The sequence below is a fragment of the Oreochromis niloticus genome, linkage group LG6 (assembly GCF_001858045.2).
Source record: "Oreochromis niloticus isolate F11D_XX linkage group LG6, O_niloticus_UMD_NMBU, whole genome shotgun sequence".
Classification (NCBI taxonomy): Eukaryota; Metazoa; Chordata; class Actinopteri; order Cichliformes; family Cichlidae; genus Oreochromis; species Oreochromis niloticus.
In genome coordinates this window covers 17,095,731-17,110,767 of record NC_031971.2, presented here as the reverse complement: position 1 = coordinate 17,110,767, position 15,037 = coordinate 17,095,731, and the positions used below count along the sequence as shown (strand labels likewise).

Genomic DNA, 15,037 nt, shown 5'->3' with positions numbered 1-15,037 from the left:
TGTGGCTAATATTGGAAAATGCAATATCTGATTATCTGATTTGCAGATAAAAGCTTCCAGCTACTATACCCGCAGTTGGGATTTTCTTGTCTGAGTTATTTCAGTTAGATTGTTTTATTTGTTTTTATTTCAAAGTTATGTTTTCAGTTTAGTTTCCTTTAGTTTCAAGTAAAGTTTTTGGTTTTTTTTTTAGATTATCTTTACTTTCATATTTTTATTAGAATGAAATTTCATCAAATTGAGAAATTTTCAAACTAAAGATCTTTTCTATATATTTGATCTTATTTTATTATTAAGTCCAGTAAGTTTTTACTGCACTTCACTGAAATGTTGCTTTCGTGCCTGGTTCAAATTTTAGACAATTGCTGTGAAGTTGTCTGCGCTGTCATGACCACTGCGGGCAGTAGATGCCGCTGCAGCAGCGCTAGAAAATATCGTGCTGTGTTCAAAGACATCATGATATTAATGCCTAGTGATAAATTCAACCCAAGTTTTGAGGTGTGTCGTGGACTGTTAATTGTTTTAACTTCTTAGTTGAACATTTAGAAACAATGTTTAAGTCTTGGTTAGAAAGAAGAGCCTGTCTCGTGTCACCTGGGAGACTTGTGTAGCTGTGTGCGTGGCATAGACGGTATAATTGTATAGACAGTGAACGCATCACAGCCAGCCTGTTGTCAGGCGAACCGTCGCTAACCTTACCACCCGTCTGCGGATAAGTTAGACTGTATCCCGGGTCTGGCATCGCTTTCCCTACGACTGGAGAATAAGACGAGCACTACTCCCTCACGGTAAATATTGCCCAACGCATCAGCTACTCACACGAAACTTAGAGTAGGTTAGCGTGGTGTGGCTAGCTACCAGTCAGACGAATGACAATGACAACCTGTTGTCTGAACCGGGTCATTTGGGGGAATTTAGAAGCCGGTATACTCCTTTACTTAATTAATATCAAAAGTGGCCCAGTACCACTTCGCTAGCATCAACATGCACCGCTTTCAAAAGCCCCGTTAAACTCCCAGTGTGTCTGGAAATGAACTGAATGACCACGTATGTCCGAAGTTAGCGTTAGCATCAGTGCTAGCCATTGTTTTGGCTGTAGGAGCGTGGGCTCTTCTCTCATACCCACTCAGCGCTTTTATTGTTGGATGTTAATTCGCATTTAGCGATGACCCACGATTAACTAATCATGTCTTGCACTGAGTAATAGATTACTCTGCTTGTAGCAGAGTACTTCTTCAGTGGCTCCAAAAACGTGGTCACTGCCACTGTCACTGTGACAGACGGCAGTGAAGTGCATCTGCAACATGAGTCCAACTCAGGAACCAAATCAAAAGTTCAATATAAGTTAGAGGTGTTGGAATACTTATTTGCCTGTAATATTCACGTGCATGTATTCACTGTGTCATAAAAGTGTTGGTTAAATTGTGTATTTTAGCACTAAAACATATCAATTGATGTTTTTGCACTAGAACACTATATAAATATATAAATATAAATATACTCCGTGTCCATAAAAACAACAACACAAATAGTAATAATAATAAAGATTAGACTCAAAAATGTTCTTTTTCATAAAGCTTATATTTAGGGCTGGATCAGCTATCACTGAGCTATTCCTTAGTGATGCTGCAACAGGCCCAGACTGCTGTAGGACCTCATGTGATGCACTCAGCACTTCTTCTTCACTCACCTCTTTTCACTCCCCAAATATTTACATAGCCCTTAAATTTTTGTGTTCTCTCTCCCATAGTATACCTTTTGTCCTCTCTCCCTCCGACTGTCACAAAAGTGCTTGCTCATAGTCGCTTGATTGCTCCAATACTGTAGGGTTTTATCTTACAGCACCTTGAGCCAAACGTTATCGCTATGTAAATAAATCAGAATTGAAGTAATAATCTGCTCATGTATGCAAAAGGGAGGGCAAAAATAAGAAGCTGTTCTCAGTTTGATGTCGTTTAGTGCGTCAGAATAAGAGTGCATTGTGTTGTAAGTGCTAAAAAGTGTCCTCTTTCATAAAAAAAGAAGAATTAGATTAGCTTCTGCTAAATGAGCTGTAACCACACAAATGCACTAATAATTTAGCTTCTTAGTTTCTTTTTTCATTTATACTTTAGGTAAACACGAATACAGACATGTTGCCTGCATCTTTTCCTTTTAGTGGATGCCACAGTGGATCATCTGCCTTTGTCACACCCAACCCTCTGCATGTTCTCCGTCACTACTTCATCAATCTACTCTGTGGCCTTCCTGTTTTCTTGTTCCCTGGCAGCTCTTTTACATCCTTTATCCCTCCTCTCCACATGTCCAAACCATCTCAGCCTGTCTAACTTTGTCTCCAAACTGCTCAAACTCAGATGTACTGATGTACTCATTGCTAATCTTGTCCATTCTGGTCACTCCCAATGAAAACCTTAACATCTTCAGCTCTGCCTTCTGTCTTTTAGTTATTGTCACCATCTCCAAACCGTACATCATAGCAGGACGTGCTGCCATATTATGAACCTTCCCTTTCACTCTTACTAATAAAAGCTATTTGAATTCTGAAATGTGATTACTTAAGTAAAATTTCATCACAGGGTTTGTTCTTGTACAAGGTGGTGGCTTTAATATATTTAAAGCTGTACTTCCTCCACCTCTGTTAGCAGGAAGTTAACTGGAAGTCTTCCTGAATATCACTGAGCAGCTTTGATCACATGTTAACTTACACTCCAGAGTAGTTTTGTGGTCCACGGGTCTTTAGGATATTTCTTGCACCATAGTGATCTGTGATCCTTTCCCTGTTTATGTCCTAGAACATGTTTGGGTATATCTGGGAGTATGTCTACACATCCTTCCTGAGATACTGGCTGAAATGGCTCATCAGACAAGTAACGGGGACATGTGAGCTGCAGAGAATATGCTCTGGACACAAACCAGGGGCAGCAAGGACTACAAAAGCAGGTGCGTTAAATCATCCCAAATCTGCTCTACATCTGCATCCAAGTACACTTTTTCTCTGCAGTGTTAATGTGCTTCTTGTGTCCCCCTGCAGAGTACTCTCTTCAGTCATCAAAGAACAAGGTAAGAACCTGCTACCACTGTTGGCTTTTCTTTCGGGCTTACCTTCAGTAGTTCTGAACTAATTGTTATATATTGTTGACAGACAAACAGCGGGTCTGTGCACAGACATTAGTTGTCAGTGATCCTGATAATCTGTTGGTATCCTCTGATTTCCTGTTGCAGCTTCTTAATGCTGGGTGTGCTTGTTTTATATTTTTTTCATGTGGCTAAAATCAAATATCTTTTATCTTTTTATCACATGTGTAATTTTTTTTACAACATTTAGTTTAAATTTAGTTTTTGTATTTTATTTGATATGTACCATAACGGGGAAAAAAAAGTTAATATATAAGGTGCATGTGTACAAACCGGTACAAAAAAATCCAAGTGCTGTCAGCCAAACAGGCAACAGTTTAAATACATTTTGCAAGACAGTAATTGCTTTTTTTTTTTTTCTCATGTTCTTAAAAGCTTCAGCAGAAATAGCTTTTATAGGTTTGTGTGTGTGTTTTTTAGGACTCTTTTCCAGTTTCCGTTTCAGCACTGTCATAAATAAAATCTGTTAGCTCACCACTTTTTGCACTGTCAGACCAGTAAAAGATGTCGGGTGTCAAACATTTGAAAAAATACTGAATATTTGGAGACTAAGAATGTGTAGAGAGCCAGAATAAACTCCTCAGGATTGGAGCATTGTGGATTTTCAAGTAATTTGAAAGCTTTCCAAGCCCACAGATGTGGAAAGGAATCACCCTTTCCTTCACTATTGACCTCTTTATCTTTTATTGCGCAGTATATCCCCTGAGTTTAATCATTGCTTTATCTTTCACTACCCTAGCCAAGTTTAGGTGAACTGATTACACATGTCATGCCTGCGTTTATGGCTTTGTAAGCATTTTCAGATCGATAGTCTGTCCAGGGGAAAGAAGAGATTAGCCGTGTCATCTTTTTCTTTTTCTGAGGTTGACTTTGAAAAAAAATGTGGTTGTAAATGACCCAAAAGCATTTGCACCACATTTCTGTCTGGTAGCTCTCTGTGCTATAACTTTAGCATGTGCTTTTCCTCTGCAGGTTTTAAGAGGAGCATTGGAAACCACTAAGGATAGCTTAGAGCAATGTGTGGATCAAATTATGAAAGTGAAGAACATCAAACCTGCAAAAGATCCCAAGTAAGGTTACTTTGCCTGTCAGCTGCAATTCTTTGATGTAAGAGTGATTTTTGAATGTGATTGAATTGATCTTCTATTGCAGGTTCAAAGAGAGCCTCCACATCTGCCTGCTACAGATAACAGGATACAGCAGCCTGTATACATCTGTAGAAGACTTGAGAAAGGAAGTCTTCAGCTCAGACAACCCTGAACATGAGGCCATGCTTTTGAAGGTATGGATTCCTGCTCCTAGAGCAATAGCAGTGAAGCTGTGTCCATATGCACAAGCTTTCTGCTAAGATAAGACGTGAACCTAACTGAGCAAAAATATGCTTTATTATTATTTCTGCACATTACTAAAAGTAGCATTTAGGATTTTTTTAAAACATTGATTAACATAGTGAAGATAATACCACGGTCTAACATCACATCAGCATAGAAACACTAAGTTGTTGGATGGGAGTCGAAAATGCTGGCAGAAGGTCATATTAGGCATCATTGTACTTCCAAGTTATTGTAGTGAATGGATTTGATCATGCACTTTTTTGGGGGGTTTGTTTGTTTTTGTTTTGTTTTTGTGTGTGCGTGTGTGTGTTTAGCTTTGGGACCTTTTGATGCCAACAGTCAAGCTGGAGTCCAGGATAACCAAACAGTGGGGAGACATTGGATTCCAAGGGGAGGACCCCAAGACTGACTTCAGAGGGATGGGCCTGCTGGGGCTGATCAACCTTGTGTGAGTACAGTACCAGTGTAAAGGCCTTCAAACATAGAGTTAATTGCAAAAAAACAACAACACGAAATTCAGAATTTTTTGGGATGTGAACTTGTCGTGTAACATTTCTGTACACACCAAAAATGCTGCCATTTTACAAAAATATTTGCAAAAAACCCCCACAGTCCAAAAAAAAAAAAAAAATAGTTGACATAAAGCAATGATGAGCTGGTCCTGATGTTTCTGAACAATTAAAGGAAGAAACTGAGGTTCTGGGTTCATCCAATTCTCACGAGAAGAGAGCTGCAGATGAATTTCATGGTTTGAACCAGGAGTTCAAACAGCTGCAAACAAACAGTTTTTACAGATGCAGTGTGTAAAGGCCTCTTAGGCAAATATTAAATACTGTGAAACAGAAGAAATGAATGTTTTTATAGACTTCAGCTTCCTCATGGCTGTTTAACCTGTGTGTAGCTGCTGTAAAGTGTGCACTGAAGCACAGTGTAGTCATGAAAAAATAGTATAAATAAAATGGATTTTGACACAGTCGAACAAGCAGAACCTGTTTGATGAAATGCCTGTCGATAAAGGTGATGCACTTGATCACAACCGCAAAGCGAATGAACAAAAATATCATTCTGTGTTATCCCTGTGCAGAAAAAAGGAAGAACTCCTTTGTCATGAGCTTGTTTTGCTTCGTTCAGCAGAAATAATTTGTGAGGGACATTATGAATCTCTGATGTCGGCTTGCTGAGATTTTTCACTCTTCCACAGGAAATTCCTTTATTCAGTGTTGAAGTGCTTCTGGGTTTCCTCCATTTCCTTCCCCCCTACATTTTAGGGGGATTAAATCTGGGGGTTTTCTAGGCCGTTCCAGAACGCTCCATTTCTCCTCTTTCTGACATTATTTGGTGGATTTACTCGAATCATCATCCTTTTATAAGGTCCACTTCTGGTTTTGGCCTCACTTTATGTTGAAGAACTCTGTCATAGTTGAATCAAGAACTGCAACCTGCCCACTTTGTGAGACCACAAAGTTCTCAGAAAGGTTTTCAGTTTATATGCTCTTTTCCCAAGAAGACACTATTGGTCAGCACAAAACATGTGTACTGTTTTGTTTTTGGTTTTTTGCCCCAACCACTGTATCTTTGGTCAGTGTGTCCACAGCGCACTAAAGTCCTGGTCTTTGCCTCTGTACTTATTGGCAAAGTGTAATCAAGCTGTGACGTTTCTTTTATTGGACAGCAAACAGTTTTTCCTGGAACGCCTGTTATGCAGGTCATATTTGTGCAATCTCTGTCTGATTGGAGATGCATGAACTTTGACACACATCAGCTGTTACAAGAGTTGCTTACAGATTTTGTAATGAAATTTGAGGATTCTTGGAAACATTTTTTTCCCCATCAGGTGCTTTTTGGCTGAATTTGCTGAATGTTTATATTTGGTAGGCTCTCTTGTTTTAATGATTAAACCAACCCACGCACAAGGAGCCACAACAGTACTTATCCTAAGATTATATTCCACTCAGAAATACTTTTAATTACCTCAGTTTACACAGATTATTAAAGGTGGTTGTAGATACAGCTCAAAGGGCAAAATGTTGAAGAAGCTTTACGTATAAGGTACACTCCAAATCCATGACTCACTAACCCAACATATAATTTTTAGGGTACAACAATAATTACTTACAAAACCTCACCAAGTAAGGTAGATGGGAGCCCCGGCGGAAACAAACACAAGAAGGAGAGGGCTTTGAACCAACCAGATTCAGGCTTCACCTATAAACAAAATAATGAAACAGAGACTGAAAAGAACTACTGTGAGTAACTCCCAACTCAATGAAAAATAATAAAAAAAAACGCTAGAGAAAGCAACTAAAGACAAAGATGGTGCTGATGGAGTAGAGGTGGCTGCTTTACCACCTCTGACTTTAAATGCATGCAGGTTGGCTTCTACAGCCAGTCAGCTGTAGGAGGGGTTTAAAAGAAAGGAAGAGAATATTGATGAGGATTATAAATAGAAACAGTGCACTGTCATAACACCTCCAAGTATTGAATAATGGGCCAGCAGAACCAGTATTCAACAGGACAAAGAGAGCGTGACAGTATGTCAGACAGGCTTGACTTTGAGGTTGAAGGACTTTAAAAGCAACACCCAACACGTCAGTCGCTCGTTTGACTTGTTCTTTCGACTGATGAGGACACAAAATGACAAGCGATGTGTCAGATTATTACAGCAGCACCAGTCAAACACACATTAACTTTAATTTTTTTAATCAACAAAAGCTGTACTTCAGAATGATGTGACCTCAACATGTTTAATCATGAAGACTTTAACTCTGTTTGACTTCATGTTTATTGGTTAACAAGAGACCGTAAATAAAGTCTTAATTTGTTTGGCTCTTTGCAGCTTTTTCAGTGAAAACTACACAGCGGAGGCTCGGCAGGTGTTGTCTCATGCAAACCATCCTAAACTAGGGTAAGAGACCTTCAGTTCATATACCTTCCACTGGTGTTTGTGTCACATGTTGTAGACTTTATTCATTTTTTGAAATTACGTTTTCTGTATGCACAGTATGTCATTTCTACAGTGCTCTTTCTCTTTTTTTTTTTAAAGGTATTCCTATGCAATAGTTGGGATCAACTTGACAGAGATGGCTTACAGCCTGCTAAAGAGTGGTGCTTTGAAACCACATTTCTACAACACAGTGCAGGGCACGCCTGAGCTCCAGCACTTTCATCAGCTGTACTGTGAGTAGTCGAATCACACTGCTTTTTCTTATGTGGGTCTGATTATACATTCACCTGTGACTTTATTAGGTGCAGTCCCAAGATTGCTAATCTGGGGTTGGACCCCTGTCTGGCTTCACAGCTGCTTTAATTCTTCATGGCAAGGAGGGGCTGGAATCGTGTCAGATTTTGGTCCATATTGACATGATGGTATCACAGTTGGTGCAGATTTGTCGACTACAAATCCATGATGCCAGTGTGACTGTGACAGTGACTGTGGATTTTTGTACAGTGACCTCAATGTCATGTTTAAGAAGCCAATTTGAGATGGTCTGAGCTTTGTGTCATAATGTGTTATCTGCTGGAAGCAGCCATCAGTAGATGGGGGAACACTGTGATCATAAAGGGGTGGACATGGTCAGGAATAATACTCAGGTAGGTTTTGGTGTTTAAATGATACTCAGCTGATACAAAGGAGCCAAGAAAATGTGCCAAGGAAATATTACACCACCAGCAGCAGCCTGAGGTTTGATCCACAATTTCATGTTATTTATGCCAAATTCTGAATGTTACAGCAGAAAAGTCCCAGCAGATCAGCAGTTTCTGAAACAGACCAGTCCATCTGGCGCTGCTATCCAGTTCACATTCAAAGTCACTTAAAAAGTCACTTAAGTCACAATTTGAACTTCAGTAGGCCACTTGGAGCATGTCTACATGCCTAATTGAGTTGCTGCCATGTGATCAGCCAATTAATATGCAGTAATGAGCAGTTGAACAGCTGTATCTAAGGAAGTTGTCGGTGAGTGTATACAAACAAAAACATTTTCTGATTTTCTGTGTCTTTCCTCCTTACAGGCTATCTGGCGTATGAATTCGATAAGTTCTGGGTGGCAGAAGAACCCGAGAGCATCATGCAGTTCAACCAGTACAGAGAAAAATTCCATAACATAATCAGGACACATCTACAGGACCCTGGTGTGTGTCTCACATTGACTGTCGGCTCCAAGAACTAAAAGCATTTTTCACCATGTTACGATTGTGTAGAAAGAGAAGCAGGAAAGTTCCTCGTAAACGTAGCTGAGCATTAAAACCCTAAAAGCAGACTGAATACTGTTCGGCCCCTCCAGACAAGATCCAAACCAATAAATCCTCTTGTGTTTGGTTTTGTGGTTCCTTCATAACGCACGTATCATTGTTGTAATGATAGTTAAAGTTTCTCAAACTGAGCACAAATCCAACACCCTGTACCTCAAAAACGACCATTCCAGAGGGCTTTCGATCACAAAGAGGACTGTAGAGAACGTAACGGATCCGTCGTTTTGTGAGGCTTTAAGCACTTTGAGTGAGCAAGCAGCCAAATTGTTATATTTAAAGACAGGAAAGGACAGAAGTCCTGCTCAGGAATTTGAAGTTTATGTTAAGAGATAATGGCTAAAACTTGATGTGAGGAGTGATTTCCACTTTATTTTTCCTCTTGTGGTGCTGTCAGCTTAAAAGTGTTGCATGATTTAATGTGTCCCCACTGATGTCATTAATCTGTTCTGTAAAATATACTGTTAGTGATGTGGAACTCAAAACGATACTAAACTCCTGTTTTCATAACGTTGTGTATCTTTAGACTGATGCTGAACTTTTATGACCTGATCTTTTTATGCTGTGGGTTTACATTTGAGGAATGTATGTAACGACTCACATCTCACTCACTCCAAGTTAGTAAATGCAGATTTGTTTTGAAATGTGCTTCGTGTCCATGTGTTTAAAAGGCAAAAACAAACCGCAACAGTTTGTGTAAAACAAGTCTGGTAAATTCAGGACCTGCATAAACACAATCCTTTTATGCTTTATTATGGGTACCAGTCGTTCAGTGTAAAGGCACACTGCTTTAAGCTAGCTAACGTATAAAATTGACAGGTTTAGTCATACAAGGCTCAGTGCAAACTTGGCATGTTTCTGTAATATTCCCTTCCATGGCATCTGGAATGGGCTCACTGTGGCAAATTATAAATATAAAAGAAGTCTGTGTGTCCTCATGCACATAAATACAATACTTTTTCAGGAGGCGATCCTTTTTCAACAAAGGATTTCCGCCTTTCTCACCACAGGACAGTGGATTTGTTGAATAAGGCTAACACAAGAAATTACTGTTACTAGGGTTTCCTCATTCAGGTGCCAGCCCGGTGGTGGTTCAGGTATTACAGTCAAACTTTGACTGAGGAATCTCAGTTAACCACTTCGATCCTCTGCTTTGTGACCATCATGGCTCTTTTGATTTGTTCGAAGGAGACGAACATCACGATGTTCCACGATCCCAACCTCAGGAACGAGGGCACGAATCTACAAAACGGAAAAGGAAAAAGTGAAAAAATGAAATTATGTGTCATGCAATACTGCAATTTTTTTGGGATTGATACCGATACCAAGGCCAGTATTGCCAATACCAATACTTTGATCAATACCGTGATCAGTCAACACAAAAAGACTCAGACATTTTTTGTATTGTATGCTTGAGGAATATTTTTCCATTTATCACGATTTAATTCAGTGGGCTCCATAGTGAATGTGGAAGTATTGATACTATCGATATTTGGATCTCTTAAAGAGTTTGTCGCTCGAGGCGCATGTGAAGAGGCTTACCCTTTGTAGAATGCTGTTGGCCCCTCTTTAGTTAACATGGTCCAGGCACAGTTAATGGCGCTCTTATACTGGCCCGGTGGTGAGTTCATGTATCTGGTCTTTACCACGTCTACCGGGGAGGCGATCACTGTGGTAACGAAGCCGGCGCCAAACGCAGACACAAAGTGGCATGGCAGATTGTCTGAGGACAGCGTTGGGGAAAAGATTACAAGAGGGTCTTTGTTCTCAGCTGTGCGATATAGAAAAACATGCCAGTGGATTGTGCAATCCCCTGAATGGGGCAATATAAGTTGTAGAGATAAATGCTAATATATTGCTATTGCACTCACTGCACCATAAAGAGAAAATACACTGTGTCCTGTACTGTAGTAGCCTGTTGTGCTGGTATCAGTTAAGGAGGTGAGAGGGTGTGTGGATTTTCTGCCCAATCAGCAGTCTCCCGGGGACTCCGGCATGTTTTTGTGAATGTGTGTGTGGGTTTGTGTAGCTCAGGCAAACAACCGTGAGCTGACCTCACCTGACAACAGCTTGTGTCTAAGGATGGCCTCCTTTATCAGGTCGTATGTAACCAGCTCTGTGCAGTTTACCAGGGCGTTTCTTGTGATGTTGGGTAATGTTCCTGAGGGAAACGGATACTTTTAATCATTACTGATAAAGGATGTTTTGTGTTGTCTTTTTTTAAAAAAAAATAATGGGCAACACTCAAAGAAGGGTACCTTTCCAGAGCCCACGCACACCCTCGTGTTGGAAGATGTGTCTGTAAGCCTGCATGGTGCTGCTGTAGCGGCGGGCCACTCCGTCCAGATTCATCTGGGCTTGGAATCGAACCTTGACCACGTCGGTGGGCTGCGCAAAGGACACCGCCATGGCGCCTGTGGTGCAGCCAGCCAGGATACGTACCAGTACACTAGGGTCTGGAGAGAGGGAAAGACTCAGTTATTTTAATAACAGGCTTGAGAACTTCTAATTTTAGTATCAGTTTTAACAAGGAAGATAAGAAACGGATTCAACAACCCAGACTGCGAGAATCCTTTATCGGTTTCAAGAGGGAGATAAGATTTAAGAGAGATAACACTTTCCCTAAATCTTGTTTAACTTATCAGACTTTAAAAGCCTCTGCTCTGCATTATCTATTGAAGCCTTCCTTCACTCTCCCCCCTTTTCATTTTTCAAAATGAAGCTTCCTTCATCTGAATTCGTTATCTAAGGGAATGTAAGACCGACTGCATCTATCTGATAAACGTCTTTTTGATTTTTGACAGCTGGATATTAAATGTAGAAATCATGACTGTCACCAGTTAGAACAATTATGAAGGTTTAATTAACTTAACCCAAAAAATAAATGAAAAGGCAACAACTTACTGTCTTTGCCACCAGTGTAGAAATTTTTAACGTTGTCATAGAGGCCGATTCTGACGGAGGCAAAGCACAGCTGTCTCTGCAGCCCAGCCACCAGACCATTGTACAGAGACTTGGGCCCTTCTGTTCGGATCATGGTGCTGATGGTCCCAAACACCCCTCTGTATCGGATGCCCCCGACTGCCTTCTTCTCTCCTTGAATCTGGGGTCACACATTGTCCTCAAAGTTAAAACCAGCTTCACAGAGCAGCAGCAGAAAGCTTAAGACCAAACGGTTCAGAAAGGTGAAGAAGTTTGATTCAAGGGTGCTGAAGTGGACAAAGTTGACTTCTTCGTCAATAAGGCAAACATCACGCTGTGTCCCACAGTAGGCTATAGCAAAGCAAGACCAGCTAAAGATCATATTGATAACACAGTTAGTACCTGTAGTCTGACTTTGGCCGTGTCCAGAGGGAATGTGACCATATCGGCTATACAGGCTGCTGCTCCAGCACTCGCCATCTTCACACCCAAAGGAGGAGGAATGTCTGAGGGTTTAAGTCCTACCATGTTTCCTACTGCTGGAGCGACAGGTACGCATCCACACACAGGCAGAGAAATACCAAGTTTTTAAAAAACATGCAAGATTCTCTTCTAGAAAGCAACCACATAAACATTAACCTCTTGTACAAATCATTTATCTGTTTAAATGAAAGGTTAATCAATAATCAATGGCCTGATGCTCAAGACATGAAACACACTCACGATTGTGGTCCGAAATTGAAATTTTCTTTTGATCCACGGGTGGGTTTTTTGGTACCAAGCGGGATGTGATTGGTCAGATTAAAATCCACACCGGGCCCCACTCAACTGGAAGGAAAGACTCATCATTTGCTGTGGATTTATGTTTTCTGGCTGGCGTTTTTATGACATCCTCGGAGAGGCGTTACTGTGTACTCCTGTACACCTGGGTCAACTCAAAGTCCACAGACTGTCAGATAGTCAATGTTCAAGTCACCTCACACAGAAAAACAACCATATAACTTTCTCGTTTTGTGACTGTGTGAAACTCAAGATTATTTCCATCCAAATTTCCACAGATGTCACCAATTAATGACAATCTTTCTAAACATTATGTTCATGCTTTCAAATATAGTCTGTGGAGTGTGCATTTTCTTTCATTTCACTTGGTAGAATTTGTTTACCAGCAGATTTTTCTTCTATCCAGGATCTGTAACTGACTCTAATATTGCCTTAATAATTATTTAACTGTTCAGATGAACTGTGTGCCACAAGCAGCAGCGATAACAGATCGGTATCAGGGTTCACCAGAGGCTCGTCTCCTCTTTCAGCCAATGACAGCAAAAAGCTTGTGATCAACAGCGTTCGGAGCTGACCGGCTAAATCACGATCTGTTCCACAGACTTTATGGTCGAGCCTCACAGCGAATTACCCCTCTGTGCTATCAGCAGCATTGTTGTGTCATACAGTTTTTGCTCTGTTACCCTTCATTTATGATTTCCATTAGCTGTCTCAGTCTAACAGCTTTTACATTTCATGTTAGAGATGTGCTTTTTGGAGGTGGGGTGGGGGGCAGAGGTGGGAGTGTGGTGACGTCAGCTGGCGACTGAAGTTCACAGTGAAGCTGATAAGAACTTTACATCACACCATGTTTGGCCTCTCAGCAGTTTGCCAGCAGTCGCTCCTGTTTCATAACATCACACACAGTGTATGTACGTAACAGTATGGAAAATGTAGATTCTTAGAAAAAGAGCAAAGACAAGAAAAACATTCAGAATTATTCCCACATAATGTTTACTAATGCTGTCCCATTCGACAGCCCTATGTTAAAACTATCGCCATTAAGTTTATTATCATCAGATCTCTTTTGTCATTAAATTATTTTTAGTTTTTAACATTTTTTTCTGCATATTGGTTTGAGCACACCACAAACTACCCTCTACAAGACTGAATAAATACCCCTGAAAAACTGTTTCAACTAAAGCTTAACAACTTTCATTAAATTAGATTCATTGCAGTGTTGTATTAAACTGCAGCAACTTTAGTTACACTGAGTATTTCCATTCAATTCAGTCCTTTTTTGTTTATATGGTGAGGTTCAGAGAGCTTACAGATATATCTGTATATTTAGAGAGCTTATATCTGCTTTTCATCCTTACAGGAGGGGCTGGAGCCTAACCCAGAATACTCAGGGCAAGATGCAGGGTATAACCTGGACAGTGTGACAAAGGGCTAACACAGACAGACAATTCAGTGAAGTTACAATCCCTGATGAGCCTAACCCCACACGTCTGTGAGGGGGAAACAGAGAACCCACAGAACATGCAATCTCCACACAGAGAAGCCCCAGGACCTTAGTGCTGTGAGGCAATAGTGCTAACCGTGGCATGAAAAGGCACGAAATTGCAAAAAGTAATGGCAATCTAAAAAGTACACTAATAATAAACACTGCAGATGAAAAAAATGCTGGGTGGAGTTAAATAAATAGAACTGAATGGAGAAACTCAAGCTTTTTCTGTTCCTCCCTATATAAGATAATTATAAATCATAGCTGAAATGCCCGTACATGTGTATATATACTTATGATGGTGAGCATTAGAGGGAGTGTAAGAAAATACAAATAAAATGTCTTCCATGGCAGCCTGAAGAAAACAAATTCTAATAGATTAATTATTTATAGCTCTATCGTGCGTCTGAGAAGAGACAGTCCCCACAATCAGCAGAAAGTCCTGTTGTAAATGAGCTCAGTGAGCTGTGATTGGTTAACCTCGGCCACAGCCCCACTGTGTGTGGTCCAGGAGGGAGAAAGAGACGAACTGTAACTGAGTAAAAGAGTACACATTCATGTACTCTTTCACCACAGACAATCAAAAACACCGAACAATCCAGCTGCACAGAGTAGTACAGTAATCTGTTACCAACATTATTTCAGCGATTTTCCCCACACAGCCATCTCTAAGCTTTACAGATAAAAAAAGAGAAAATATTCAGCGAGCAGCAGTACTCTGGTCAGAAATGCCAGAGTTTGGTGACCGTGAAGGCCACAGCACAGTAGAGTTCAGTTCAGCAGAGCAACTTTGGGATTAGGTGGAACAAAAGATTCAGATCATGGATCAGCTGTGTGATGCCATCATCTCAACACGGACCAAAATCTGTGAGGAATGTTTCCAGCATATTCTTGAATCTCTGCCATGAAGAATTGAGGCAGCTTTGAAGACTAAAGGGGATCTAAACCAGTACTAGGATACCTAATAAAGTGTCCAGCGAGTGTATGAACAGCCCTTTGATGATGCAGTTGGTGTTATTAATGGAGATCAGCATGTTAACCAATCTTCCACCAGATGGCAGCATCACTTCTTGTTTTCAGACTGTAGGCGCTCAGTAATATGAGGTCAGTGAAAGAACAAAGACTGGAGGCA

At 40.5% G+C, this 15,037-nt stretch overlaps 2 protein-coding genes across 3 annotated transcripts; one reads left to right on the top strand and one right to left on the bottom strand.

Annotated features, from left to right (window-relative positions):
• The first annotated feature begins 630 nt into the window (after window positions 1-630).
• On the top strand, window positions 631-9,775 carry elmod2 (ELMO/CED-12 domain containing 2). Its single transcript, XM_003452256.5, has 9 exons — window positions 631-788; window positions 2,793-2,940; window positions 3,032-3,060; window positions 4,108-4,205; window positions 4,288-4,417; window positions 4,784-4,917; window positions 7,306-7,374; window positions 7,513-7,646; window positions 8,481-9,775. Exons 2-9 carry the CDS (start codon window positions 2,796-2,798, stop codon window positions 8,636-8,638), a joined length of 897 nt encoding a protein of 298 aa, XP_003452304.1. The 5' UTR covers window positions 631-788; window positions 2,793-2,795; the 3' UTR covers window positions 8,639-9,775.
• On the bottom strand, window positions 9,454-12,524 carry ucp1 (uncoupling protein 1). 2 transcript variants are annotated; one of them, XM_003452255.5, is made up of 7 exons: window positions 12,363-12,522; window positions 12,042-12,178; window positions 11,622-11,820; window positions 10,976-11,173; window positions 10,777-10,878; window positions 10,260-10,440; window positions 9,454-9,959 (listed from the first exon to the last, which is right to left on the bottom strand). In XM_003452255.5, the coding sequence occupies exons 2-7, from the start codon at window positions 12,165-12,167 to the stop codon at window positions 9,845-9,847; spliced, it is 921 nt and encodes a 306-aa protein (XP_003452303.1). In that variant the 5' UTR covers window positions 12,168-12,178; window positions 12,363-12,522; the 3' UTR covers window positions 9,454-9,844. The 2 variants fall into 2 exon arrangements, with proteins under 2 accessions (XP_003452303.1, XP_005456995.1); XM_005456938.4 differs by having other exon boundaries at window positions 9,554-9,959; window positions 12,042-12,175; window positions 12,363-12,524.
• Window positions 12,525-15,037: the final 2,513 nt, after the last annotated feature.

Excerpts from the sequence above, each read along its gene's own strand:
- elmod2 (XM_003452256.5), top strand. The coding sequence starts at position 2,796 with ATGTTTGGGTATATCTGGGAGTATGTCTACACATCCTTCCTGAGATAC. Across the intron at positions 2,941-3,031 it reads AGCAAGGACTACAAAAGCAG|AGTACTCTCTTCAGTCATCA; the intron begins GTGCGTTAAATC and ends GTCCCCCTGCAG. Across the intron at positions 4,206-4,287 it reads AAACCTGCAAAAGATCCCAA|GTTCAAAGAGAGCCTCCACA; the intron begins GTAAGGTTACTT and ends CTTCTATTGCAG.
- ucp1 (XM_005456938.4), bottom strand. The coding sequence starts at position 12,167 with ATGGTAGGACTTAAACCCTCAGACATTCCTCCTCCTTTGGGTGTGAAG. Across the intron at positions 11,821-12,041 it reads CGGCCAAAGTCAGACTACAG|ATTCAAGGAGAGAAGAAGGC; the intron begins GTACTAACTGTG and ends GTGTGACCCCAG. Across the intron at positions 10,879-10,975 it reads TGTGCGTGGGCTCTGGAAAG|GAACATTACCCAACATCACA; the intron begins GTACCCTTCTTT and ends CGTTTCCCTCAG.